The 27,436-nt window shown below is 44.0% G+C and overlaps 1 protein-coding gene across 2 annotated transcripts; it reads left to right on the top strand.

Annotated features, from left to right (window-relative positions):
* The first annotated feature begins 673 nt into the window (after positions 1 to 673).
* On the top strand, positions 674 to 25,685 carry LOC113420643 (uncharacterized). 2 transcript variants are annotated; one of them, XM_026680675.2, is made up of 15 exons: positions 674 to 1,080; positions 5,615 to 5,770; positions 5,906 to 6,066; positions 7,704 to 7,863; positions 9,801 to 9,971; positions 11,406 to 11,497; positions 11,889 to 12,046; positions 13,093 to 13,196; positions 17,123 to 17,347; positions 18,164 to 18,249; positions 18,717 to 18,853; positions 19,899 to 19,988; positions 20,749 to 20,957; positions 23,870 to 24,076; positions 25,110 to 25,685. In XM_026680675.2, the coding sequence occupies exons 2-15, from the start codon at positions 5,621 to 5,623 to the stop codon at positions 25,395 to 25,397; spliced, it is 2,238 nt and encodes a 745-aa protein (XP_026536460.2). In that variant the 5' UTR covers positions 674 to 1,080; positions 5,615 to 5,620; the 3' UTR covers positions 25,398 to 25,685. The 2 variants fall into 2 exon arrangements, with proteins under 2 accessions (XP_026536460.2, XP_087826670.1); XM_087970544.1 differs by lacking the exon at positions 674 to 1,080 and adding an exon at positions 1,439 to 1,528.
* The last annotated feature ends 1,751 nt before the right edge of the window (positions 25,686 to 27,436 follow it).

Below are 27,436 nucleotides of genomic sequence, written 5' to 3'. Positions count from 1 at the left end.
GCAATTTCTTGATTTTTTCTTTTTAAATTCCTGGACATGGTACCACGTGCCCTGATGACAATGGGTATCACTGTTACATTTTTCATCCATAACCATCAGTCAGGTCGCGATATTTCGTGATTTTTTTTTCCAGTTCTTTTTCTTCAACTCTGGCATATCCTGGTACAACGATATCAATAAATTGTATGCTTCGATTTTTGACAACTGTAATATTATTATTGTTATTGTTGTCGTTATTGTTGTTATTGTTGCTGTTATTATTATCTTTTATTCATTAAACATGAAACTCGGTCAACCAAACATTTAAAAATGTATCACAAATACCAGTGACTGATGCTGATACGGGTTGCTGCTGCTGCTAGTTGTTGTTGTTGTTGTTATTATTATTATTATTGTTGTTGTTATTGTTGTTGTTACCAGTAGTAGTAGTAGTATTCCTAATAGTAGTAGTATTCCTTTTTTTAAGAGATGGGGCAAAATCCCTCTTCTACATCACCTCAGGAAAACTGCACCGCTGAGTCTGTGAAGTTAGCAAGAGCTGAGGTAACTTTCCCGCTTGAGTGGACTCAGCAAGTTTACCTGTCCCAGATGGGCTTCCGGCAGCCGGCGTCCGGCTGGGGAATAGGTTCGCCCTCTAGCGGACAAGCCGAGAAGAGCAGTTCGGCGGCGACCTACCGGAAGGGGATCGAGTGCTTTCGCCTGCAGCTCGGCTCCTCTCGGACCAGCTGGGCCGGGCTCAGCTCATCCGAGCGGGGGGCGGGGTGGGGGAAGAGAAGCCCCGCCTCCGTCCGCAAGCGCCCGCCCTTCCTGGTATGCAGAAGCGAGGGGACCAGAGGTTGCTGAGCAAGGAGGGATTGGGCTGCTAAAAGCTTGCTAAGCCTAAAGAGTCAGCCGGGAAGGAGGCTCCTGTTCCGCGCACCAGACCGCAGCCTGGTGCTCGGCTTTTCCACGCCAGCCTCCGGGCTGCAGAGGCGGGGAGCTGCCTCGTGATCGCCGTTGTGCAACGACTCTGCGCTTGCAACAGATGCAACAGAGGCAGCCGGGTGCAGGAGCGGCTGGACGGAGGGATCGCTTGAGAAGGTAAGGGGGGCAAGGTAGCGGAGGGAGGAGTGGGGAGAGACAGCAGCGCCCTCTCCATCAGTGACCCTTAACCAACTTGGGTCGGTTACCTTCCGTCGCTGGAGAGCACCGAACCAGGTCCGGCACCGCTGGGTTCGCGAAGGGTGCAGGACCCGGGAGAAACGAGCCTCCTTGGGGTTGGGGAGTGGGGGGCGCAATCCCACCTTGGAACCCGAAAAATCAAACCCGAAAAAGTGCTGGTGCCAACCAGAAAGTTGGCTGCATAGCTGAGAAATGTCTTCTTCTGCTGCCTCTGGAAGGTTGACAAGTAGGAAGTAATCCAGGTGTTGCACTCCAAAAACCTCATAAAGTTAGATCGCCTTCAGGACTGCAAACTAGACTGAGAAGGAGTGAAAAAGCATGGTAGAAAACCACATCGTTAAGATTCCTATGGTTGCCCCGAAGACAGGTATGCATCTCTAAGTGGTCTTTCCCTCTGATCATCAAAGGTTTGCTCCTGGTGAAAGCATGACTTTCGGTTTCAAATAGTTCACTTCAGCCTGTTTTAACTTTTGGGAAGGCTTTTTATGGGATTAGGCATTGTGTGGATCAACACGAAATGAAAGTTGCCAAGGTTGGAGACCCCTGATTCTAGTCGGTCAATTTTTGTGTCTTGTTCTCCATGTGGAAAGGATCTGTTCATAGGCCATGTAGATCTGTGGTCTGATTGCTTCGGTTCTGGTTTCATGGGTGACCATACCCAAGCCCTGGGATCTGCAAATGATGGCTTGTTAGTTAGTGCTGACTGGTGAAACCAAATATAACCATGACATGTTTAGCAATGCATAGATAGACTCAGCATGGCTTCCTTGGTGGAGGAATCCCCCTCAGTGCTTAGGGTGCTTGTTGTAGGGCAAGGGTCTCCAAACTTGGCAAGTTTAAGACTGGTGGGACTTCAACTCCCAGAACTCCCGAGCTAACATGACTGGAGGAGGAATTCTGAGAGTTGAAGACCGCAAGTCTTAAAGCTGTCAAGTTTGAAGAGCCCTGTTGTAGGGAAACAGTTCAGTTTTGGAGACAACGCTGATCTCAAAAATTGTGAGCAGATTCAGAGCAGATGAGTAGTACTTAGACTGAAGTCCACCCCGGAAAATAAAATACTAAGTCAGAGAAGATAGTAAAAATATCTATGGAGATTCTCAATCATCCAGGTCATGGTTGTCCCAAAGGTGCTTTTTCAAAAGACAGCTGGACTTTCTTGGTTTTTTTCCTTTAAAACATTTCGCTTCTCATCCAAGTAGTTTCTTCAGTTCTGACCAGTTTCTTGGATGAGAAGCTAAATGTTTTCAAGGCAAACAACCAAGAAAGTCCAGTTGCCTTTTGAAAAAGCACCTTTTGGATAGTAAACAATAGATAGTAATAGTAAGTAATAGCAATAGGTTTTTCTTTATTTCTTCTTTCTTTTTGTATTTATTTACATCCTGCTTTTATTGTTTTTGCAAATAATTCAAGGTGGCAAATGCACAAATACTTCCTCCTATTTCCCCCACAACAACAACCATGGGAAGTGGGCTTGGCTGAGAGAGAGAGTGGCAAGCTCAAAGTCACCCAGTTGGCTTTCATGTCTAAGGCAGGACTTGAACTCATAGTCTCCTGCTTTCCAGACTTTCTAACTACTACTAGACCAGAGACTCTCAGTTCTTTATCTCAATAAATAATAATAGCAAGTCACGGCTTCATTGTCCGGGCAAGAAGGCACATGTTGTGATTTCATAGACACCTTCATGAAATTCTCTTGTAGGCCTTTGACTTTCTAGAATCCTCAAGAAGACCTATATGCATTTAAATATGCATTTTTAATAGTACATGTGTTAACAGCGGCCAGAATTGTGTTCACACAACATTGGAAGGGCAAGAAGATCCCCACAGAAGAAAAGATAATAACAAAAAATTTAGAATGTGCAGAAATGAATAAACCAACATTTGAAATTAAAGAAAAGGAAGACACTGAATATTTTGAGGTACAGGATCTGTTCTATCATTGGTTAAATAAGAGAAACGGGTTAGAAATTCAAAGATTACAAAAGAAAGATTAATCTCATGATCAGGGTTGCTTATTGTAACTTATTGTGATTAATTTTGATTAGTTTTACAAATTAATATGTACAGTATCAATTGTATGAGGGAAAAGCACTGTTATCATGAAATTACCATTAGAGAAGATATTATGATTATGACGAATGTTACTCCAAGAAATGTAAGCAGGCAACACACTGTATATATAGATTTTGAACACATTGCTTTTTATTTATATATTAATAAAAAATTATTTTAAAAAAAGAAGACGCTTATCTTGTTTATCCATGTTATATTCACATTGGGTGCACATAAACCTCCTTTCCCAAGATGATTTTACTGACTTGTTTACACGTTGGTCCTGAGAACTTTTTGAATTCTTTAAAAATCAGTACAAGTCCCAGAACTCCCATGTTCTTTGCTCCAGGGTTCAGGTTAACACTTTTTCAATAAGGTATCTTCAGAAGAGGGTGTTGCTTCTGTTCTTACAAATGCTTTACCTGTTTCTTGGTTCGTTATCTTCTCAACATCATCTTATCTCTGTACAGAAGGTGCTGCCAAAGCAGGGAAGCAACCACATTAGCAGCCTTCCAAGGATTGAACCAGGGCATTGTCAGTTTCCTTTAAGCCCAGAGGGAACACAGTTATCATGTGTTCCTATATTGCACAAAACCATGGTTGATTTATAGCAGTGATCCCCAACCTTTTTGACGCCACGGCCCGGTACCGGCATCAGCTGGGCGCCGCGGCCCGGTATCACCGGCATCAGCTGGGCGCCGCCATCTTTTTGATGAAAAAGTGCTTCGGTGACCTCACGGAAGCACGTTTTCATCAAAAGATAAGGCGGCGCGCTTCGATGAGCTTTTCCGGGTAGAAATGGCTTTCTACCGGAAAAGCTCACGGAGCAAGCGCCGCCATCTTTTTGATGAAAACATACTTCCGGTGAGCTTTCTACCAGGAAAAGCTCACCGGAAGCACGTTTTAATAAAAAAAAGATGGCGGCGCCCAGCAAGCCGTGGACCGGTAGGAGTTGTTCCGCGGACCGGTACCGGTCCACGGACCGGTGGTTGGGGACCCCTGATTTATAGGGTTTATTGGGTAAACCATAGTTGGCTGGATATTCATACAACATGCAACACGCAAAATAAATCACATTATGGATTCATGTTGAAACTATGCTTTTACATAATTGTTATGAATTGTCTTTCTTTTCTTTCTGTCTGTCTGTCGTATGTATGTATTTATTTATTTATCTAATAGACAAATATAATTTCTTTTTTTCTTTTTGGGTTCACACATTTTTCAAAATTGAGGAGTCTAGTCCCTCTTTTCTTTTGATGGTTAAGATGCTCTGATAGGACTGGCATATGGGCTCATCAGTAAATGAATGTTGATACCAAGTTGCTACATTGTTGTGATGCTTCCTTCTTCTTTTTTTTCTAAAGAGCTAGGGTGGAATACATGGTTCTTCCATCCTTATGTCTCCCTTCCCCAGTGGGATTGGTTGCCATTGACACCACATCCAAGCTTGGATTTGAACCCAGCTCTCCCTTTCAGAATATAAAATATTGTCTGCAGTCTCTTTGTGACTCTTGGCTGGGTTCATAAATTGCACTGTTTGTTGAATAGACCACAATGGCTGGATTCAGATATTGGGGTCATATCAAAGCCTATTATGGTTTACTGCACATTTTTAATACTGCACACTATTATGGTTTACTATGTCATTTAGTCATGGTTAGTATAATGAGCTGAGATCACACAGTGGTTTGAGTTATCATGTGGTTTAATTTTGGCTTAGCATGATTGCGAACTAGTGAATTGGTTTGTAAGTCAGTTCACGGTTTAATGTGCAGAGCCAATCATTTGTAGTTAATTCAGTGAGTTGTTGAGAAACGAAAACTGGTTTTGAATTGTATGAACAATGATATGGTGGATGAATTCATTCACTCTACCCAGAATTAATGCAGCTGCTCTTGAATCTCCCTTGGGCTTTTCTTAATAAACCATTAAAGACTTATTTTAAGATGAAGGTTCTTTGGAAAAATTGTAGACTTTTGTGAAATTTCCTGTAAAAACTTGTTATTTCTTGAATAGGATTACCAGGGTAGGGGCTGGAATGGGAAATAGGAAATAGGAAGAACATCTTGGAAGAAGGAAGATTAAGCCACTTCCAAGATATGCACACACAAAAAAAAGAACATCCCTATCTAGATGAAAACTCAAAGGCATGTTCCCCTGCACCACAAACTCACCATGCAGTGGCTAGAATGCAGAATCGCAGGTTAATTCGGCTCACTGCTCACTGCCAGGAGTTCGATCTGCAAGATTGACTCAGCCTTCCATCCTTCCGAGGCCAGTAAAATGAGGACCCAGATTATTGGGAGAAATATGCTGTGTTAAACCGCTTACAAAGGGCTGTAAAGCAATATGAAGCAGTATGTAAGTTGAAGTGGTATTGCTATTTTCTCCATTGCAGACAAAAATGATGGCTTTTTGTCGCCTTGCCGCCCCATTGCTGTTGGCTGGGCTCTGCTGGGGGTGGGACTTCCCCTTCAGGAACCCCACATTGTCTTGGGAGGAACGAGTGGATGATCTGGTTAACAGGCTGACCCCTGAGGAGATGATCCTGCAGGTACGAGAAGCATCTTGAGTGGTTTGGTGGGGATGATGGTCAATGGGGCTTTGGAAGACCAGTCTGCTTGTCTTCATCTATCAAACCACATCAGAGGAGTGCCTGATGGTAGTTATCCATTCACCATACTCACAGATGGCGAGAGGTGGAGCTCTGGGAAATGGACCAGCCCCACCTATTGTTCGTTTGGGCATTGGACCCTACAACTGGAACACTGAATGTCTTCGTGGGGATGCAGAGGCTCTGGGCTGGGCGACATCTTTTCCTCAAGCACTCGGCTTGGCTGCCTCTTTCAGGTAGGAAATTGCCTATTAAGTCAATGTACAGGTAGTCCTAGACTTATGGCCACAATTGTGGACAAAATTTCTATTTGTCAGAAAAGCAGTTGTTGTGAGTGTTGCCCCAATTCTCTCTCTGAATTCGCCCACTTAGAATCTTGGTGACCCATTATTGCTAAATTTTCAGTATACCCTCAGACATAGACATCTGAAGAGTCCAGAGTTGCAAAACCTGGTACCATTTTTGGAATTGTAGAGTTGGAAGGGCCACAAGGATTGTCTACTCAAAAGACAATTTACACCATCTACCAGAGTCAGATGTACAGCTTCTTCTTCAAAGTCTCCAGAGATAGGGAACCCAAACCACCAGAGGTAGACTGCTCCACTGTCTACCTATGAACAACCTAAGAACAACCTTTAGGAAGCCCTTCCTTGGTTTGGAAGAAAATCTAGGTAGTGTCGCCTTATTTCTGAGTCTTAGTTTCTGTGGCAAGGAAAATTGTTACAATCCCATCTTCTGCGTAGCTTCCATTTATGATCCTGACTATGGCTAACATGTCTCAAATAAATACCCTCTTCTTCAGATTGAATATTGTCTTAAACTGGGTTGTTGCTTTTTTGCATTTACAACTGTTGTCCAAAAATAATAAGCTGCTTCTTTACAATCTTTTCTTTTTCTATTGGTATTGTTTCTATTTTCTTTCTTACTTATTTATTCTTAATTTCTCTGTTTCTTTTCTAATATTTGTTTTTATCTCCCTAAAAAAATATTAAATTTATTAAGAAGACGACTTGGGTATCCACAGGGAAGGGCAAATGATGTCACCTATGCCATGACATCACAATGCAAATCATGTGTCCCCCGCCCGCTGCCGCCCCGCAGCTCAATTCAGTGCCCGTTCTGCCTGCCTGCCTGCCTTCTTCGTTCGGAGCAGCTTCGGCTGAGAATAATAACTATTCGCCTCTTTTTATCAGCCGAAGTTGCTCCGAAACGAAGAAGGCAGGCGGGCAGGCAGGCAGAACGGAGCACTGTGGATTGAACTGCGGGCGGGCGGGCGGGGGGGGTAAACAGGCGCTCGGAGGCGCTGCGGCGACAGGGAAAGCCACCACCCCCCGGCTTCTTTGAAGCAGTTTCTTCCTGGGCTGGTGGAGCAGCAGAGAGCGACTGAGAGAGGAACGAGGCAGACACCTGAGGGAGGGAGGGAGACACCTGAGGGATGGGGCTGAGGGAGGCAGGGCCGAGGCGCTCCCTGAACTTGGTGGTTTGCTGGCAGACGTTTTATTACCCGACTAGGTAACAACATCAGATGTTACCTAGTCAGGTAATGAAACGTCTGCAAGCAAACCACCAAACTCGGATTCTTCCCCCCACCCCCACCCCGTCCTTGAAAAGTGTTTGTGCTTGAAACTGGTCCCTGGTACAAAAAGGTTGGGGACCACTGATGTAAATGACCTGCTGTACACAATTTGCATATGATGTCATTGACACAAAATATGTAGTTGGGGCCTCAATTAGAGATCTCTGGAAACCCTTGGCCTGCAGAGAACTGAGACTCCCATCTGTAAAGAATGACAACGTGGCGTGTTTGGCATGACCTCATTTCATGGCAAATAAGAATCCTTTTCTCTTCAACTCTCCTTATGTCTTCAAACAGTCCTCAACTCATCTTCGAAGTGGCCAACGCTACGGCCACTGAGGTTCGCGCCAAGCACAACTATTTTGACTCCATAGGCTACTACAAGGACCATACCGGCTTAAGCTGCTTCAGCCCAGTCTTGAACATCATGCGGCACCCACTGTGGGGCAGGAACCAGGTATCAAAGATTTAGGAACATGAATAGGGAGGGTGAGACCAGGAAGATCAGGGAAAACATGTCAGAGACTTTAATTGTCAGAAGAATAGTCCTCTGAAATGCAACTATTGTTGAGTGTCTCCAAAGTTGTGAAGAAGCAAAACATCTAGATTCAGTCAGAGATTTTTTCCATGTGGCATCAACCTTCTGAAGTCGCAATTTTCCTTTTTGCGCTAAGTGTTCAGAATGAACAGTGATTAATATATATGTGTGTGCATATGTATGGTTGAATATGTCTATGTGTGTAACATATAACACACACATGCACATGCTGTATGTATGTATGTATGTGCCGTGTTTCTCACATAATAAGGCCGGGCCTTTTTTTTTTTTGAGCCCCGAAAAAATGGCTAGGCCGTCTTTTCGGGAGTAACTTAATTTCCCCCTTTCATCCTCATCTAGAGCGCCCCGCGGGCAGCCTCACCACCAGCCGCTCCTAACGGGCGATCATGGCGAAGCGCAGAGAGCTCCCTACTCCCACCAAACACCTTTCCTGCAGACCCAAGACCTTTGGCACCTGCCGCTGTTGCTTTCCCTTCTGCCCATTCCGCTGCCGTATGGAGTGCCGTTGGAGCTGTCGCTGCTGTTCGGAGTGCCATTGGAGCTGCCGCTGCCGTTTGGAGTGCTGTTGGAGCTGCCACCGCCGTTTGGAGTGCCATTGGAGCTGCCACCGTTTGGAGTGCCGTTGGAGCTGCTGCCGCCGTTTGGAGTGCTGTTGGAGCTGCCACCGCCATTTGGAGCTGCCGCCGCCGTTTGGAGTGCCGCCGCCACATTTGGAGCTGCTGCTTCCGTGTTTGGAGCTGCCGCCGTGTTTGGAGTGGCGGCGGCGCTCCAAATGGCGGTGGTGCTCCAAACAGCGGCAGTGCTCCAAACGCGGAAGCGGCAGCTCCAAATGTGACGGTGGCACTCCAAACGGCGGCGGCAGCTCCAAACGGCGGCAGCAGCTCCAACGGCACTCCAAACGACGGCGGCAGCTCCAAATGGCGGCAGCAGCTCCAACGGCCCAAACAGCGGCGGCAGCTCCAACGGCACTCCAAACGGCGGCGGCAGCTCCAACAGCACTCCAAACGGCGGCGGCAGCTCCAACGGCACTCCAAATGGCAAGTCCCCCCACCCTTCCCCCTATTTTGCATGTTTTAAACTAGGCCTAAATTTGGGGGGAGGGGCTTAATTTGATTTTAATGCCTAGAAAACATGCTGGGTCTTCCTATTGGTGGAGGCCGTATTGTTGGAGAAACACGGTATGCATATAGAATCTATATGGAATTTCATTTTTAATGTTTGCCACTGTGCTCACAGTAAAAACATGACAATAAAGGTTATCTTATCTCAACAGGGATTACACTAAAGGCTATAAATATTCCTAGACTTGGCCATAAGAGTCACCTGAGCTGAAAAAGGAGCTTCTAAAATTAGATTCAAGCAAATCTTGAGACAGTTTGACCTTTATTTTATTTATAATATTTTTTTTTATTTATAAAATAAAATAAAAACTATTTTTAAAAAAGAGATAGTTTGACCTGTAGAAATTTAAGGCAGACCCAAGGAACTGCTAGGCTAGGATCTTACTCTCAAAAATGGGATAACCAGAAGTAGAAATGAGTGACTCAAAGATCAAGGGCTTTTGATCATGGGTATTAGCTTAATTTTACAGGTTTAAGGCTGATAATATTCTGCATTTCACTTTAGATTGTAGGTTTAGAGTTATGGTAGTAATATCTTGCTATATTATACACCTATTATTTAAGAATCTCATTGCTTTGGTGCTTCTTCTTTGTAATTCTTTTCATTTCTTTGCCAGATTGCTCTCATTTTACGCTTGTCATGAACTGAAATAAAAACGGGGTAGGGGAAGAATAGGGGTGAGCTGACCAGCTTGCTTCTTTTCCCACTCTTAGGAGACTTATGGGGAGGACCCATTCTTGACCACCCAACTGGGAATTGCATTTGTGAAGGGACTTCAGGGTGACCATCCCCGTTACATCAAAGCTAATGCTGGCTGCAAGCATTTTGATGTCCATGGAGGTCCTGAGAATATCCCTGTATCCCGGTTTGTCTTTGACGCCAAGGTGAGTGAAATGGGATCAAAGATGGAGCTTCTGTCCAGGTGGATTTTGGAGTTGGGCGCCTCCTTCCTGCCAGTTTCTCTAGCTCATTTGTTTTCATTCCAACCGCCTAGTTTCCTGCAACCCTCAAAGCAAGAACAGCATAATAGACTTTTATTTATTTACAAGGGTCATGCAATCACGGATATAACAACACTAAGGAAACACACTATACATACAAGACTTTCTGGTGTTTTTTAAAGAATTAACCATCTAATGTTTCTGGTGTGCTTCTCATCTAAGAAGCTTCTTCAGCTTCTTGGAAGAGAACCAAAACATCTTCAAAGACAAAAGAAAGTCCAGATGCCCCTTGAAAAAGCACCTTTGGGACAACCATGACTCAGATGACTGAGAATCTCCATAGACATTTAAAGGGTTGGCTTGGATTACAATGAGTGAACAAGGAGACCTTACAGGATGGTTATGAATTTAAGCTATTTACAAATATATTCAGAGTTTTGCAGCGTTAATTCAGCACCAGAAAAATAAACACAGGTGGCTAATGCTTCATTTAATATCTTTATAAACATAATAAGTAGATTTTACAAACCAGTTGTAGATTTCTCCAACATGGAGCAAACTCAGACAGAAACATGTTGCAAGTAACTTCAGTAGCAATTCAGGAGCTCAGAAACAGACATCAGTTTCACTTTAGTTCAGCAGACAAGCAAGCTAGTTTCATCTTCAATTGACAGACTCAGAGCTTAATATAGCTGCAGAGTTGCAGAGCTTAATATAGAGCCACGCCTAGGCTACTTCTAGTTTCAGTTTCCAAACTGTCCTCATTGGCTGATTTAGTTGCTATGCCTATTCATTGGCTGACCTTGTTACCAAGCTCTATTCCAGTTCATGAATATTTTCTGACAAAACAGTCCAAAACTTAAGACTGTAATGGAGTCTTCTCATTACGGCTGTAAGTCATGATGGTTGAAATGCAGGTTATCCATCTGACTGACCCAATTCTATGACCTTGTTTGTGGTAGTTGTTAAGCAAAGACCACAGTTGTAAAGTGAACGCTGTAATGGTAAAGTGAACCAATTATTCACTGTAGGCTGGTTTTGCTGAAAACCAGAAGGAAATGCTGGTTTTGGCAAAAACCATAGTAAAATGTGGTCATGTGAACCCAGGAGGCTGCAAACAAAACCATAAATGTGAGCCAGTTGTTGAGCAGTTGACATATGACTGTGAGGAAGGGTGCAGCTGTTGGAATTAAGGAACCAGATTGTAAGTCCTCCCGGGAAAGGCCCATCAATTTTATGAGCTTTCTGGCAGTGGTCATATGCAACCTAAGAGGCTAAGGTGAGGACAGAAGATAGAATTGATTTGGGAGGAGTTTCACAAGCTGTGTTGAATGAGCTGGCAGCATACTGAGAACATGGTGGTGTGTTTTGTGACAGGTGGAGGAACGTGATTGGCGCATGACTTTCCTGCCTCAGTTTGAAGCCTGTGTAAGGGCTGGGACGTTTAGCTTCATGTGTAGCTATAACAGGTATGTTTATTTTATTTTATTGTTATTATTTTATTATTATTTATTGTATTGCATTTTTTATTTTGCTTTATTATTTTATTTATATCCTGCTTGTATTACTTTTATAAATAACTTGAGGCAGCAGGCATATATCCAACAAATCTTCCTCCTCCTATTTTACTTACAACAACAACCCGTGAGGTGAGTTGGGCTGAGAGAGAGAGGGGTTCAAAGTCACCCAGCTGGCATTCATGGCTAAGGCGGGACTAGAACTCACCGCCTCCTGCTTTTTTCCCTGGTGCCTGAATCACCAGACCAAACTGGCTCTTGTCAGATCAGGAAGACCGGAAGCGATGACCCCAAAGAGGCCGTGCTTGTAAAGTCTGCTAACCATCCTTGGTTCGTCTGGCAGAATTAATGGAGTCCCAGCCTGTGCAAACAAGAAGCTGCTGACAGACATCCTGCGTGACGAATGGGGCTTCCAGGGTTACGTAGTGAGCGATGAAGGTGCTGTGGAGCTGATCATGTCTGGGCACCACTACACCCACAGTTTCCTGGAGACTGCAATTGGTGAGTGTTGCAAAGCACCTGTCTTCTCACCTCCATGCTGGAAGCCCCTTGCAACCTAGCTTCAATTGCAGATTGAGTTCTGAGAGTCCATGCTCTGGGGCTAATTTTGTAACCTGGAACCCAGATTTGTTTCCATCTGTCCTTACTTTCATCATCCAACTACTGTTTTCTCTACCAAAAACTCCTTGTCTATAATTAGCACATATAAATGTAAAGGTAAAGGTTTCCTCTATCCAGTGGTGCCCAATTCTGGTGAAGGTGCTCATCTGCATTTTTTAGCCGAGGGAGCCAGTGTTGTCCAAAGACACTTCCGTGGTCATGTGGCCAGAATGACTATTCTCCAAGGCAACAGTGTTACCTTCCCACCGAAGTGGTACCTATTTATCTACCTGCATTTGCATGCTTTCAAACTGCTAGGTTGGCAGGACTGAGGCAAGTAACGGGGTCACCCTATCGCGTAGCGCTCGGGTCTCAAACCCAGATAGTTAGCTTTCCAGCTGACAAACCTAGCATATTTAACCCCTCAGCCTCCCAATTAGCACATATACTATCATCACGGATGAATTTATAAATATTATCTTAGGCACTATCAGGTTAATGTTAGCAGTGAGAAATGGAGATCCAAAGGACTGTAATATGAACATTGGTCGTTAAAGCTGCTAGGGAATTGGAGGGCAACAGCAAAGATTATCTTGTCCTCTATCATGAGGTGGTAGCACAGTGGTTAGAATGCAGTACTGCAGGCAAATTCTCACTGGCTCAAGGTTGACTCAGCCTTCCAACCTTCCAAGGTCATTAAAATGAGGACCCAGATTGTTGGGGGCCATATGCTGACTTTGTAAACCCATTAGAGAAGATTGTAAAGGACTGTGAAGCACCAGTCTACCTGCTCTTGCTATTTACTTGCTAAGGGTGGCATACTATTGCCAGATTCTCTGTCTCCTCAGACAGATAGCCAAACCATGACTTACAGATAAACATGAATTGAAGCCAGTGTTTCACTGAATTTTTTGGACTAACTGTGCCATCCTTCTTTCTCCCTGCAGTGGCTGTGAATGCCGGATGTAACCTAGAGCTTTCTTATGGGATGAAGAAGAATGTTTACATGTACATAGCTGAAGCCCTTAGCAAGGGCAACATTTCTGTGGAAGTAAGTGGTCCATCTCCTTGCAGTGGAAGAAATTGCCACCAATTCCAGAGCAGACAAGTCGGGATGTGATACTGTCTATTTGTGAAGAAAAACAGGGAACCCAGGGTTCTTCTAAATGTTGCTAAACTACAACTTCCAGCATCCTTTGCAATTAATTATTGTTCAGAGTGTTGCAGTGTAAATTCAGCGCCGGAAAAGTAAACATAGGTGACTGAGGCTTCATTTAATTTCTTTATAAATACATGAAGTAAATTTTACAATACCAGTTGTAGATTTCTCCAACATGGAGCAAACTCAAACAGAAGCAGACATGTTACAGGTTCAGAGCAGAACAGCAACTCAGGAGCTCAGAAACAGACCCCAGTTTCACTTTAGTTTAGTAGGCAAGCAAGTTAGTTTCTCTTTCACTTTAAAGCTGAGCACAGAACAGAGATAAACCAGGCCCAGATTCTCTGTTTAAGTTTCAGCCCTCAACTCAGCTCTCATTGGCTGACCTTGTTACTAAGCTCTATTCCAGTTCATGAATATACTCTGATAACTCTCTTCATACTCTATATAAACGACCTCTGTGATCATATTAAGAGCAATTCGTTCTCTTCACTGATGATGTAAAGCTGTTCAATACCACAGACAATACTGCTACCCTACAAAAAGATCTTGACTATGTATCTGAATGGTCAAACAAATGGCAACTTCAAATCTCAACAAATAAATGCTCTGTCTTACATATTGGCAAAAAAATCAGAAAATAAAATACAAGCTGAATAGTCAAGATCTTGTTGATGACCCAAGCTCTGTAAAGGACCTTGGAATACTCACCTCTAATGATCTAAGTGCTAGAGCCCACTGCAACTACATAGCCAAAAAGGCATTAAGAGTTGTTAACCTAATCCTACGTAGCTTTTTCTCTGGTAATATCACACTACTAACCAGAGCATACAAAACATTTGCTAGACCAATACTCGAATACAGTTCATCAGTCTGGAACCCACATTACGTATCTGATATTAGCACAATTGAGAAAGTCCAGAAATATTTCACAAGAAGAGTTCTCCACTCTTCTACTGTTGTAGAATACCTTATGCCACCAGACTTGAAATTCTAGAACTAGAAAACCTTGAATTATGCCGTCTTCGGTCTGACTTAAGCATGGTATATAAAATCATACATTGTAATGTCCTACCTGTCAATGAATACTTCAGCTTCAACCATAACAACACAAGAGCACACAATAGATACAAACTCAAAGTAAACCGCACCAAACTTGATTGCAGGAAATACGACTTCAGCAATAGAGTGGTCAATGTCTGGAATACTCTACCCGACTCTGTAGTCTCTTCCCCAAACCCCAAAAACTTTAACCTTAGACTGTCTACTATTGACCTCACCCCTTTCCTAAGAGGTCTGTAGGGGCGTGCATAAGCGCACCAACGTGCCTACCGTCCCTGTCCTATTGTTCCTCTTATTCTTTTATTTTCTTATATGTACCCATTTCATGTATTCACAACTATGTATACACTTATACTTATTATCTTGTAAACAATTGGCAAATCAAATAAATAAATAAAATAATTATTACTAAATGGGATTGCTGGGAGTTGTAGTTCAGTAAGAAGGACAGGGCTCTAAGGAGTATCTCCTTGAAGAAGAAAGGCTAAGTCGGATTCGATAATGATGGAGTCATATTACAAAATAGGGAGGTTTTGATTTCAGGTGTTTGAGTGTCATGGAAAGAGCCAGACTCATCTTCAACTGGAACTTTAAGCAACAGAAGTTAGATGGGCATTTTTCAGGAATGTTGCAGAAGATGAGATAATCTTTGCTGTTGCCCTCCAACTCCATATTTTGGAGCTGTTATTCCCTAGCAGCTTTCACACAGCATGCTCAACTATATAAACCCTGGAACTCCTAAGTAGTCATTACTTCATGACCACTTAACAAATAGGCATTATGAACCATGGTGGTGCAGTGATTAGAATGCAGTATTTCAGGCTGAATCCGCCCATTGCCAGGAGTTCAATTCTCACTGGCTCAAGGTTGACTCAGCCTTCCATCCTTCTGAGGTCGGTAAAATGAGGAGCCAGATTGTTGAGGGCAATATGCTGACTCTGTAAAGAACTTAGAGAGGGCTGTAAAGCACTTCAAGGTGTATATAAGTTTAAATGCCATTGCCATTGCTGTTAATTGCAGTGAGCAAGCCAATAAACCATGATGGCCTGCATCCCATACTAAAGCAGCACTTGGATTCCCACAACCTTCTTAATCCATGGACGGTGTACTGCAGTCTCTAGTATGCTTAAGAATTCAGCACCTTTTATTCCAGTTTCTTGTATGTTACAACACTTGTGCTGTGCTTCATTGCAGTTGCTACTTTTGTTCATTTCTTGCACACATGCTTGGTTAAAGCAAGTCTACATTTTCATGAATCCCTTATGTATTAAAAAGATAGCTGTGTGTCACTGCCCCGCAGGCCACAGTATGTTGGCTTGCAAAGGCAGTCTCAAGTCTGAGATCCTTGTTGGCATTTAACAGTATGGACGTGCTTGAAATAAAGTAGGGCTGTGGTTGCACTTGTGGCAGAAGTGAAATGCTCGGTTCGGTTAAGTAAAGCCATGAAAGGCAACCATGAATATTTCTGATGACCATTTGCGACTTTCCTAGGCAGCTTCTGACGAGCAAAGTCAATGAGGGAACCCAGATCTGTTTAACAACTGCATCAAAAAGCTTGTAAAGTAAGGCATGGCCCACTTAACAACCGCAATGCTTAGCGATAGAAGTTCTAGTCCCAACTGTGGTCATAAGCTGAGGACTATCTATACATGTTCTTGGTGAAAATGTAAGTTGGGGACTACTTTAAAAGCGGTTCTTAGAGGAAAACAAATGTAGAAGAAAAATAAAAGAAATTGGAGCGAATAGAAAATGTAATTTTCTGGGATAAGAGAAAGTACACATCCCTAATTAGAAGATAGCTCAGCCTCCCTATTGAACGGAGAGAAAAGTGGAATTAAGGAAAAAGGTGGGAATGGCTTGGAACAAGAGAGAAGAATGCCATCAAAATGTGCAATGCAAGGTTTGTGGAATGGCATGGGAAAAGCAGTGGATGCAATGAAAGGGAAGGCTTGTGTTAATGTTCGAATTTGCTGATGAAGGGTATGCATGTTAAGTACACTTTTAATTCCGATGATGCCATGGGGTTGGCTAAGTACTGGAGTGATTTGCAGTGGATGTTAGATAGATTGTGCGATGTAATGGGGAGTATCCAAAATAATGCATAAGAGGAGAAATGGAATGAATAATTGCAAGTTATGCATCAGCGGACAAAACGTAAAACAAAACCCCCACAACAAGGCAGGTAAATCAATTTGTGTACCATGGTGGGATACAGTAGGAAAATGTGCAGAGTCATTTTAAGATATATAAATGCTGGTAGAAAAGTAACTCCTTTACTTAAAGATTTAAAGATAAAAGATGTTATCAATAGAATGATTGGGCTGATTTATTGCTGAAGTAGCCTACAGTAATGTGGTACACGGCAACGCTGGTTTTATCCCTTTTAAAGTGACCACAGGGGTTGACTATGTGGCTATGCCTGAGATCCCTCAAGAAATCCCCTCTTCCACCACATTAACTGATAATATAAAAGGCACATGACCAGAGGTATGCAAAGCTCTGGAAAAAGCACCCCAAAAAGTCAAAGAAGGACAAGGCAGACAAGAAACGAGCTACTCAAAAGGTGTTTAAAGTAGACAATAAAGTATATTTTGTCCACAAAATATTTGAACCCAAAAAGACCTTGTCCTAGGTCCTAAATATATAGATCCTTTCAGTATCCAAAGGATTTAATTGCCAAGGGATTTTAAAAGGATACACCCCAGTGTTCCATTGGGGTTTATTGAAGACACTCTGCTTCACCCTACTTCCTGCAGACGATCCGGCATCGTGTCCGTCCCCTTTTCCTCACTCGTCTACGCCTGGGCGAATTTGACCCACCTGCCATGAACCCCTATAATGCGCTGGGGATGGAGGTTGTACAGTCAGAAGCCCATCGCAATCTGGCCCTCAGAGCCGCCCTCCAGAGCTTTGTTTTGCTGAAAAACCGGAATGAAATGCTGCCTTTTAAGGAGGAATATTTGTTGCACAAGACCATTGCGGTAAGTGTTCACCGAGAGGCACTTGCAAAAATTAACCTGTTCCTGATAAATTTGCACTAAAAATGGACATTCCCTCCTGGGACATATTCATGGGGAGATTGACACATCTGTGAATGTGACTGAGCAAACATTGTCCAGATTGTCCAGTTGACTTCTGGGAGTTTCACAACTGATCACCAACACCATTTGGCTCCCAAAATATGCAACCAACTAAAAAAAACTCTGAAGTTATTGGAAGAATAAAGACTCCCTCAAATCAAGGTCAATTGAGGGTGTGTGTGTGTGTTATGTGGACCCTTTCATACAGGGTTTATTTTTTAATTTTCAGGCAAGTTCCGAAGTCTCCTGGTGGGGGAACCATCTGATTAAGAGGGTCCAGTCCTATTTGGCCTTTCAAGGTCAGCTGAGGTTGGGTGGATAGCCTTCACCTGCAGAACCTCCCTCAGATGAGGTTGCTGAAGGAGAATCTTGCTGCGGTGGTGACAGGGGGGTGAGAATCAGGAATAGAGACTGGCATGAAAAGTTTTGCGACTTCATCCCTGGGGTTCAATGCATTTCTGGTTAGAAATTAGGTTATTTAAATTTAAAAAAGGGAGGGATGGAATTTTCGAGGTCCTGTTGTGGGTCCAGACTGGCCAAATCTTAGGGTTGCTTTTTCAAACAGTGGGTGCTATGATAAATGCTGTGGATTTTAGTTTGTTAAATTCAGTTATAAAACGGGGACAAAGTCAATCCCAAAGAAACCTTGATGGCCACTAACTTCATTTTCCTATGAGAAACGGCCTCTCCTCTACTTTCCCTTACTCTTTCTGGCAGGTAGTTGGACCCTTTGCAGACAACGCTAATCTCCTCTTTGGGGACTATGCACCAGTCCCTGAACCCCAGTACATTTATACACCCAGGTAGGACCAACAATCCTCTCTCCGCCCCCAAACAGGTTTTGGTGTGACTGCGGTAGTGTGATTGGGGCTGGTGGTGTTCAATCTGAGCTCTCATCTAGACTTCCTCTCAGCTTTTCTACAGCTGGTGTGAATTATTATTTTATTTATTAAATTTATGAGCCACCCCAACTCACTGTCAAATGAGAGAGATATGTTATTGGAGTGTTGTCTTGGTTGTGGCTCTTCCTTCTGTTCTTCAAGCTTATTCCTTCTTCTGATTACACTCAACTATGAAGCCAACGGGCAGTTCAACTCCTACTTTGGGTGTTCTGCTGGTTGTAGGTACTTAAAATGTGCCTATAATATGGTGGGACGTATGAAGGACGTTCCCAGGGTTGGTTGATCCAGTTTCACAAGTCAAGGCTCTGAAGAGGAGGTCATTCCGGTGTTTGTGACTTCTGAGAAGTCCTTGTTTCTGGCTGATGCAGGAGGGGCTTAGCAGCTATCGCAGCAAATGTCACCTCTGCCCTTGGATGTGAGCATCCGAGATGCCTCGTGTATTCTCCCAAAGATGTGAAAGCTGCAATCGAAGGAGCAGACATTGTGGTTGTGTGCCTTGGGACAGGTAAGAGCTGTGCCTAGAAATGCAGGGTTTCTGTCAGCCCTTCAAGAAGTCTTAAGGTTGTAGTAACAGAATCTTGCAAGCCTGAAAGAATTTCTCCCTCTCCCGTGACTTGACTTTCCAGAGAATTAGGGAGTGTCCTTTCCCGAGATGCTTTCTCCATCCCTGTTCCTTCTGTGGGCAGAGAGATCTCCTCTCTGTTTTCATCAAGATCTTCAGAGAGATCTCCTCTCTGTTTTCATTCATTTCGTCATCTCCAGGGTGCTTTTATTTTGAAGGCAAGAGGGCTTTCTCAATTTTTTTTTAATGTCTTGAAGAAAAACCAGAAAGCCCAGTTGCCTTAAAGAAAAGTTTCCCAATCTTTCTGGCTTTATCGACCAGTGAGGGAGAAGGGATGGTTCCATACGAGCAGCCAGCAAGAAAATGCACGCACGCAGCCCCATTAGCACAAGTGGGGATGCATGTGCCTGCATGCATGACACTTCCGCGGCCTGATTCCGAATGGCTCACAGCACAGTAGTGGGCCATGGCCCAGACATTGGGGGCTCCTGCCTCAAAGGACTGAAGAACTGCCTTAAAGCAGGGGTCCCCAGTCCCCATACCACAGTCCACTACCAGGCCGTGGCCTGTTTGGGCCGCGAGAGAGATGGAAAAGTGCATGTGCGTGAAGCTCCCTTAGCATGAGCAGAGGGCACTTGCGTGCAAAGCTCCACTTGCTTGAACAGAGAGCACGCACAGGTGTGTCTGCCTCTCACACACCCACACATGCACCAGGCTGGACCGCCAAGCTGGAAAGGTTGGGGATCTCTGCCTTAAAGGACTGAAGAAGCTTCTTGGATAAGAAGCGAAACATTTTCAAAGAGAGAAAAAAAAAACAAGAAAGTCCAGTTGTCTTTTGGAAAAGAACCTTTGGGACAGCCGTGACCTGGATGATTAAGAAATTTCCCCCTCTTCCCAGAAAAAATCCCCAGTGAGGAGATTGGACAGCTCTGGAACGTCAGAGCATCAAAGCAGCCCTTTTCACACACACTCTGTTCCTTCCTCTCAGGGACTGATTTGGAGTCTGAATACAATGACCGCAAGAACTTGTCTTTGCCCAGACATCAACTGGACCTTCTGCAGTCCTCTGTGGCCTGGGGTGAGTTGGACTATCTCTTTCCCCAGAGGAGGACTCCAAGAAGCCTGGAGTGACATCACTAAGAGAGATGGGGCCAGCATTTTGGCCTTCTTGGACCACATTTTAGGGTCCAGTTGAATTGTTATGGCCCAGTTGGGGGGTAGCACCTAGTGACTGACCTTGAAAAGCTAAGCAAGATCAGAGCAGGTTTGTTCTTTGGGTGGGAGACCCCAGAGAGATTCTAGGGTTGTAGGGTAGAATGTGAAGCTAAACAATCCAGCCGGTGCTACTTGCAGGAAACTACTTAAGTATGTCCCTGTAGTTAGCAGGATTTGAGCTTTACTCAACCAGTATTATAAACTTTTTAGTATTGTTAATGTTGACAATGATTGTTGCTTTAGAAAAACCATTGCATGCTTCCTGTTTTATACCTCCTCGGTTTAAAAAAGGCATCATAATGATTGGGAGTTTACTCTCGATATTAGCTGCACGATGGGATCAGGGTTGAAAAGGTACTTTGGACTCTGGGTTGGTTACCTATAAGTTACCTGTGTCTGCTACTACCACCTGTGGATCTTATTCCTGAAAAGCATGTCCTCTGCTCACCTGGAACTTGGTGGTGATAGGCAGTTCCCAGGGTCAGCCGTCTTTGGCTCTCCTTCTACATTGGTGGCTAGGGATGAGGGGTACGGTAGTCCACCTATCTGGAGAACATCACCTGTGAGGGATGCACAGATCGCAACTTGTCTCCTCATGAGCTAGGTGGGGTCTTTCATTTCAGCCGCCGGCCGTCCTGTGATTCTGCTCCTGTTCAACGCCGGCCCTCTGGATATCAGCTGGGCCAAGGAACAGGATGGCGTGGGAGCAATTGTGGCTTGTTTCTTTCCTGCTGAGACCACAGGGCTGGCTCTGGCCAAGATGTTGGTGGGCGCTGAAGGGGCAACTCCGGCCGGCAGGCTGCCAGCTACATGGCCAACGGGAATGGACCAGGTATGGCTGGAATGGGGAATGATGCTTCTTTCCTGGACTGTGGCACTCGAAAGGAAGGAAATAACTGAATCCTCCCCCCCCCCCCAAGAAAAAAAAAAACCTACAGAAAGTCATCAACTTAATGGCCACGATTGGGGGTAGAACTTCCATTACGCTTATTAAGTGAGTCGTCACTTCATCCAATTTTACCATCTTTTTGGCCATAGCTGTTAAGTAAATCCAGGTTTGTCAATTGTTTTTATTTTCCAGAAAGTTATTGGGAAGGATTTAAAAGTTGATTAAATGATTGTTTATTCTATTCTGTTCTATTCTATTCTACTCTACTCTACTCTACTCTACTCTACTACATTCTACATTCTATTCTATTCTATTCCTAATTTTATTGCACTAGTGTGCCACTATACCTCTCTAGACCCGGGGTCGCCAACCTTTTGGACCTCAGGGACCACCAAACTCATAATTTTAAATCCCAGGGACCACTAATCGGTTCTGTGGGCATAGCCGAATTTGTGGGTGTGGCTGGTGGTCATGTGACTGGCTGGGCATGGCTTGTATGTAAATATTATAAATATTTATATAAATATTGAATTTTTTATTTAAAAAAGAGCAAATTTTACCCAAAATCAGGCAAAGCAAGCAGGCAGATTGAGTTGCTCACAGAATCATTCAGTGATCTATCTATCTGCCATCGGCTAGCTCAGTCTGTCACATAAAATTTGCTTGCCAAGAGTCTGCACTGAATAATAGAACCTTCCGTCCTAAGGGAGATTCGGTTGTGCTTAAAAGCAGAGCCGAAGATCTAAAGACTAGCTAGAAAGCAAGAAATCCAACCATTTCCTGCTTCCTAGCTAATCTAAATCTCCCAGCACAGCAGAACAGCCGGTGGTTGGAAAAATAGCAATTTATCAGGCAAGTTTGCCGGGTAAGGAGTGAGTGGGCAAGGAGGGTTCCCGCGGGCCATGTGGGTGGCGCAGTCTTGTGTTTTTGCACAGCCTGGATTAATTGCTTTGAGGGGGATGTGCTCTGGGGATGAGATTTCTCTGCGGCCCACCAAAATTTTCTGACGGCCCACTGGTGGGCTGCAGCCCATCAGTTGGCGACCGCTGCTCTAGACCATCTTCTTATTAGAAATCAATACAATATAAAATCAGAAAAACAACCTGCATACAAGAAATAAAAACCCATAAGATTATACATATATAATGTCTAAAAATAGCAGCCACTGCCCCCAGGTCTGTTAGACAGAAAGCCTGACAGAAAGTATTTCTTTTTCCTCCTTCTTGAAAGTTAACAATGTGAGAGTCCTTCTAACCAGAACACCAGCATTTCTTGGAATGACCATGTACCAGAGCAAATTTGCATGCTCAAATGTCTCCAAGGTGTTCCAGAATCCCCAGTCCAACTGTAAATGTCCTGGGCTTTTTCAAGGTGGACAGAGCTGAAACAGATCCCTTGGCTGATCTTAAAAAACATAGTGGGGATATGATGGGATTACCGTTGGAATGTGAGATCACCAAAGGATTGCAGACTAAACTGGAAACTCATACATCGTCTTGAAAGAAGATAGTTTAAAATAAAACTATTTCTGTATTGTTGCCAGGGAAACTACATAAAAGACTCTATGAAGTTCTTCAGAGTGAAAGAGACTTGACTTTTCTAAATATAGACTAGAAAATACATCATGTAAAATTAAAGTCCGGTGTGCTGTTCAGCGGTGTCCCTTTCCCAGAGCCAGATTCTGTTGCAGTCTTTCCTTTGAAGTGTGTCAGATTCCACAAAGGCCGCTGGCAATTTTAATTAAAAGTTCATGCAGATTCAACTCATTGAATTAGTTTTTTTGTGGGTCTCCAATGGGGGATTAGCCACAGCCCATTAACTGCCCCTTGAATAGAAAGGACTGTTTTTAAAGTATACAGGAAAATAATGCCATCACACCATTTAAAATAAAAGCAAGGAAAAACAAATCGGTAATTAAACCTTAACTACAAAAAAATAAGCTGACATCGGGACAATGTAGAGCACTTAACCAAGGATGGTTAACCGATAAAGGCTGGGCAAGAACAGACCCTCAAGTCGCTCCTAGATCCTGCTTGCTATAGCCCCAAATTTCCCAAAGGTGTTTTTTCAAAGACAACTGGACTTTATTTTTCCTTGAAACATTTCACTTCTCATCCAAGAAGCTTCCTTCCATTCTCCACCATTCAGTGAGAACTGAAGAAGCTTCTTGGATGAGAAGCAAAACGTCTTGAAGGAAAAACAAAGTCCAGTTGCTTTTGAAAAAGCATATCTGGGACCAACCACGGATGACTGGATGACTGAGTGTATACCTGGATGACTGCAGGGATGGGATTCTACCAGTTTGCACCTATTTGCTAGAACCGGTTGTTAACATTCTAAGCAGTTTGGAGAACCGGTTGTTAGAAGAAATTACTGGCCTAATCCTGTAAGGAAGGCAGGAAGGAAACATTCTGGTGTTGCTTACAGAAACTGCCTCTCCGTTAACCCTTATTACATTCTTGGCAGGACTAGACTTCCTGTCTCTGGAACTTCTCTGGAGTTTTTTTCCCCCTCCTTTGCTGGTACTTTGCTTGTGTGGAGTGACTATTCAAAGTTACAATGGCATTGAAAAAAGTGACTTATGAGCATTTTTCACACTTACAACTGTTGCATCATCCTCACAGTCATGAGAGGCCAGGCGAGGAGATGCGTGCCTCGATGTAAGTGATATTGTGTTGGCCACACCCATCCAATAACATGCCCACCAAGCCACATCCACCCAGTCATATGACCACCAAGCCACACCCACCAACTAAGCCACGCCCACAGAACCGGTTGTTAAAAATGTGAATCCCACCCCTGCATATAGCCCCAAATCTTTCCATGTCCTCCACTACTCTTGTCCTCAACCACAGGTACCCCCAATGGAGAACTACACAATGATTGGCAGGACATATCGCTACTATGGACAAGAGGCCCCAATGTACCCCTTTGGCTATGGACTCTCATATACCACCTTCCAGTACAGGGATCTGGTAGTGAGTGCTGACCAAGTGCCCATTTGTGGGAATCTTAGCATCTCTGCGGTGGTGGAGAATGTTGGATCCAGAGATGGTGAAGAGGTGAGGCAATTCTGTTGCTTGTCTGCATGCAAAGACTGGTGAGGGCAGAGAGGGTGGGATAAAAGAGGGTGAGATGTTGCTTGAGATGGGTGAAAACTCAAGGGGGTCCAAAGGCTGTGAGGATGGAGAGTCAAGTTGAAGACCAGCAAGAGCTGAAAGCTTCTCTACTGATGGACAAAAGTTGTACAGTTGACCTCAAAGCTCAACATCCTAAGGATATTTGTATGTATTTATTAAGGCCCACTTATGGTGGAATAGAGGTTTTAAGAAATGAGTACATTGCAGTGACATCTCACAGGGGTTATGAATCCAAAATGGTGGTTGATTTTCAGTCCCCAGGTCTTTGTTCACAGCTCCCATGAAGAACAGCATTGAACAAAGAACCAAAAGCCAATTTTGACTTTGCTGAAATAGAGGGTTTTTTTTGAGATCAGGCTGCAAAGCTGCAGAAACAGGATCAGATAGGAAGATAATATTACTAATAAATTATGAATAGTAATTTGTTATTACTAATAAGGAATACTTGTCCAGCTGATTTACGTAAGTGGTTTTTGCAGCAGCCTGTTATTTGATAGAGAATTACAGTCAGGCAGGGATTAAAATGCAAATAACACTTAATGCAAATAATTGTTCTCTGAATCTTAGAAACTGAAGTGTATTGTTGAAGTGTATGCATTTCCACCACTGGCAAGATTCATAGAGTCCTCCTGGTTTGCTAGAAAGAGGAGGAGAGAACGAAATGGACTCCATTGGTTCATTGTTTGCTTCCAAATTGGGTCATACAGATGTCTCTAATCTCAAGGAACCTGTCAAATGAGCAGAGAGGAAAATGATTCCTAATTTTCAGAAAAGTAGATAAAAGATACAGGGGTCATTCACATAGATTCAGGGCCCTTGATTCTGGATAAATGGGTGGCAGTCTTTATCAAAGATCTCTCCATCCTTGAAGAGGCTTTGAAGGTGTGAAGAATCTACTGATGTCTTCTTCTCTTGATGATTGTCTATTCACTTCTAATGTTTGTCCCCTCTGCAGGTGGTACAGCTCTATCTCCGCTGGGGAAACCCATCTGTGCCTATGCCCCGCTGGCAGCTGGTTGGCTTCCACCGGTTGCCAATACGCCAGGGACAAGCTGCCAAGGTGGCCTTCCTATTATCTTTCAGCCAGAGAGCCGTATGGGCTGGACAGTGGTGGTTGGAGCCTGGCACTTTCACCATCTTTGTTGGTGGCCAGCAACCCTTCCAAGAAGTACGCCTTCCTTCAAATGTCCTCCAGACCGACTTTCATGTCTTTGGGGACTCCCGTGGTGCAAGCCAATGCTAGTCTTCTGAACAGGCCAGGATTGTTCGGGGAAATTGACCCAGTGGCTTGCCGAACCAGAGTTTATCAAAAAGGAAGCTTTGCACTGAGTAAAAGCTTGTAAGAGAGGGAGCCAAGTTTCTGAGAAGGTATGACTATTCATCTGAGAATGTAGCAGTTGTGTTTTTGTTGGCTCCAGTGACTGGATTGCATTGGACAATGGGCAGAGGAAGGGTTGCCCTGAAAAAATAAGATTGCCAGGAGAATAACAGAGCGCTTACAGAACAGTAATAAACTCCATTTTTAAGTGGTCTTGGTGGATCTCTGATTTTGGCTGCGATTCAGGAAGAACCAGATTCTCAAGATGTTTGAAAACTGGCCTTGGTTTGGTGACCCTGTTGAAATCTGGAGGGATGGAGTCAAAGGGATGAAGAGGGCATTTTTTCCTCCATGGGGGAACTGCTTAATTGGGAAGTGGGACAAAGTCATGGGTGGGATTCAAATTTTGTAACAACCAGTTCTGTGGACGTGGCTAGGTGGTTTGGCCATGTGACTGGGTGGGCATGGCTTCTTTTTCCTTTCTTTTTTGGCAGCACTCGCTCCTTTTTCGAGCCTTCTAGGCCTCAGGGAAGCCTCCTGGGGGGCCTTTTTGCTCCCAGAAGGCTTCCCTGGGGCTCAGGAAGGAAAAAATGGTGGGGGGTGGGTGGGCAGGAGAGGGTGCTGCCTCCTCCATTTTTTTGCCTTCCTGGGCCTCAGGGAAGATTCCTGGGCAAAGCAGTAAGTAAGTGAGGGGAATCCCGGCACAGCTGATCATAGGAACAGCTGATCGTCGGGAGGGGGAAAAAACAAATACCTTAAGGAGTGACTGGACAAGGGAGAACGCAGTCAGCGATGTCAGGCATGCGCGAGAAGGACTGACTGGGTGGGGAGGGGAGGAGAGGAGAGGGGAGGGGCCGGCGGAGAGGGACGAGGCCAGCCAGGGGCATGATTTGCCAATCCTCCGAACTGCACAGAATCATAACAACCGGTTCTATAGAACCAGTCCGAACCGGTAGAATCCCACCCCTGGACAAAGTAGTACTTATTTCTAATTGAGACAGTATTTGTGATGGATTCTTTCTATGAATTGGAAGGGGTGGGATGGACAAAAGTGAAGTGGCAATTTTCCAGAAAGGAACAAGTACAGTCCAAGGAGGAGTTACAGAATAACAGAGTTGGAAGGTATCTTGGAGGTCTTCTAATCCAACCCCCTTCTCAAGCGGGAGATCCTATAACATTCCGGAAAAATAATGGTTATCCAATCTCTTCTTAAAACCCTCTAACAATGGAGCACCCACAACTTCTGAAGGCAAGCCATTCCACTGGTTGATTGTTCTCATTGTCAGCAAACTTCTCCTTAGTTCTAAGTTGGATCTTCCCTTGATAAGTTTCCATCTGTTACTTTTGTCTTGTCTTCAGATGCTTTGGAGACTAGGTCAACCTCCTCTTCACTGTGACAGCCGCTCAAATACCGGAAGACTGTCTGGTCTTCACCTCTAGTCCTTCCATTCGTTAGACTAGACATACCCAATTCTTGCAATTGGTCATCATAGGTTTTAGCCTACAGGCCCCTAATCATATATATGATTCTCTGTACCCTTTCTAGAGTCTCAACATCTTTTTTGTATCAAAACTAGACTCAGTATCTCAAGTGTGGTCTTACCAAAGCAGTATAAAGTGATATTAAGACTTCACGTGACCTTGATACTATCCCTCTGTTGATGCAGCCTAAGACTGAGACAAGACAAGGCAACACAGCCTCTCTCCTGGATTGGAGAAAGAGGAAGAGATTTAGGACAGCCACTCTCTAAATCTCCCAGGGTATATTTCTTAGGCTAGGGTTTAGTCTGGCAAGATTCTGTCTATATGGTATGAGCAAATAAAGGACTGAGCTTTGTCTGGATTGTTCTACGTCATTCTTGGACCAAGCCTGACATCAATCAATGTGCTCCTTGGAAAACTGTTGCTTCACTGTAGTCCCATCACAGTATTTTTGGGGTGACCCCGGGACAGTTGAAAGGGTC

Source organism: Notechis scutatus, chromosome 8 (assembly GCF_049901735.1).
Source record: "Notechis scutatus isolate UNSWTSFEM ecotype Mainland chromosome 8, rNotScu1.2, whole genome shotgun sequence".
Taxonomy (NCBI): domain Eukaryota; kingdom Metazoa; phylum Chordata; class Lepidosauria; order Squamata; family Elapidae; genus Notechis; species Notechis scutatus.
The sequence above is the reverse complement of the archived record's forward strand: the minus strand, read 5'-3'. Positions and strand labels throughout refer to the sequence as shown.

Excerpts from the sequence above, each read along its gene's own strand:
- LOC113420643 (XM_026680675.2), top strand. The coding sequence starts at position 5,621 with ATGATGGCTTTTTGTCGCCTTGCCGCCCCATTGCTGTTGGCTGGGCTC. Across the intron at positions 12,047-13,092 it reads TTTCCTGGAGACTGCAATTG|TGGCTGTGAATGCCGGATGT; the intron begins GTGAGTGTTGCA and ends TTCTCCCTGCAG. Across the intron at positions 20,958-23,869 it reads GGCCAACGGGAATGGACCAG|GTACCCCCAATGGAGAACTA; the intron begins GTATGGCTGGAA and ends CCTCAACCACAG.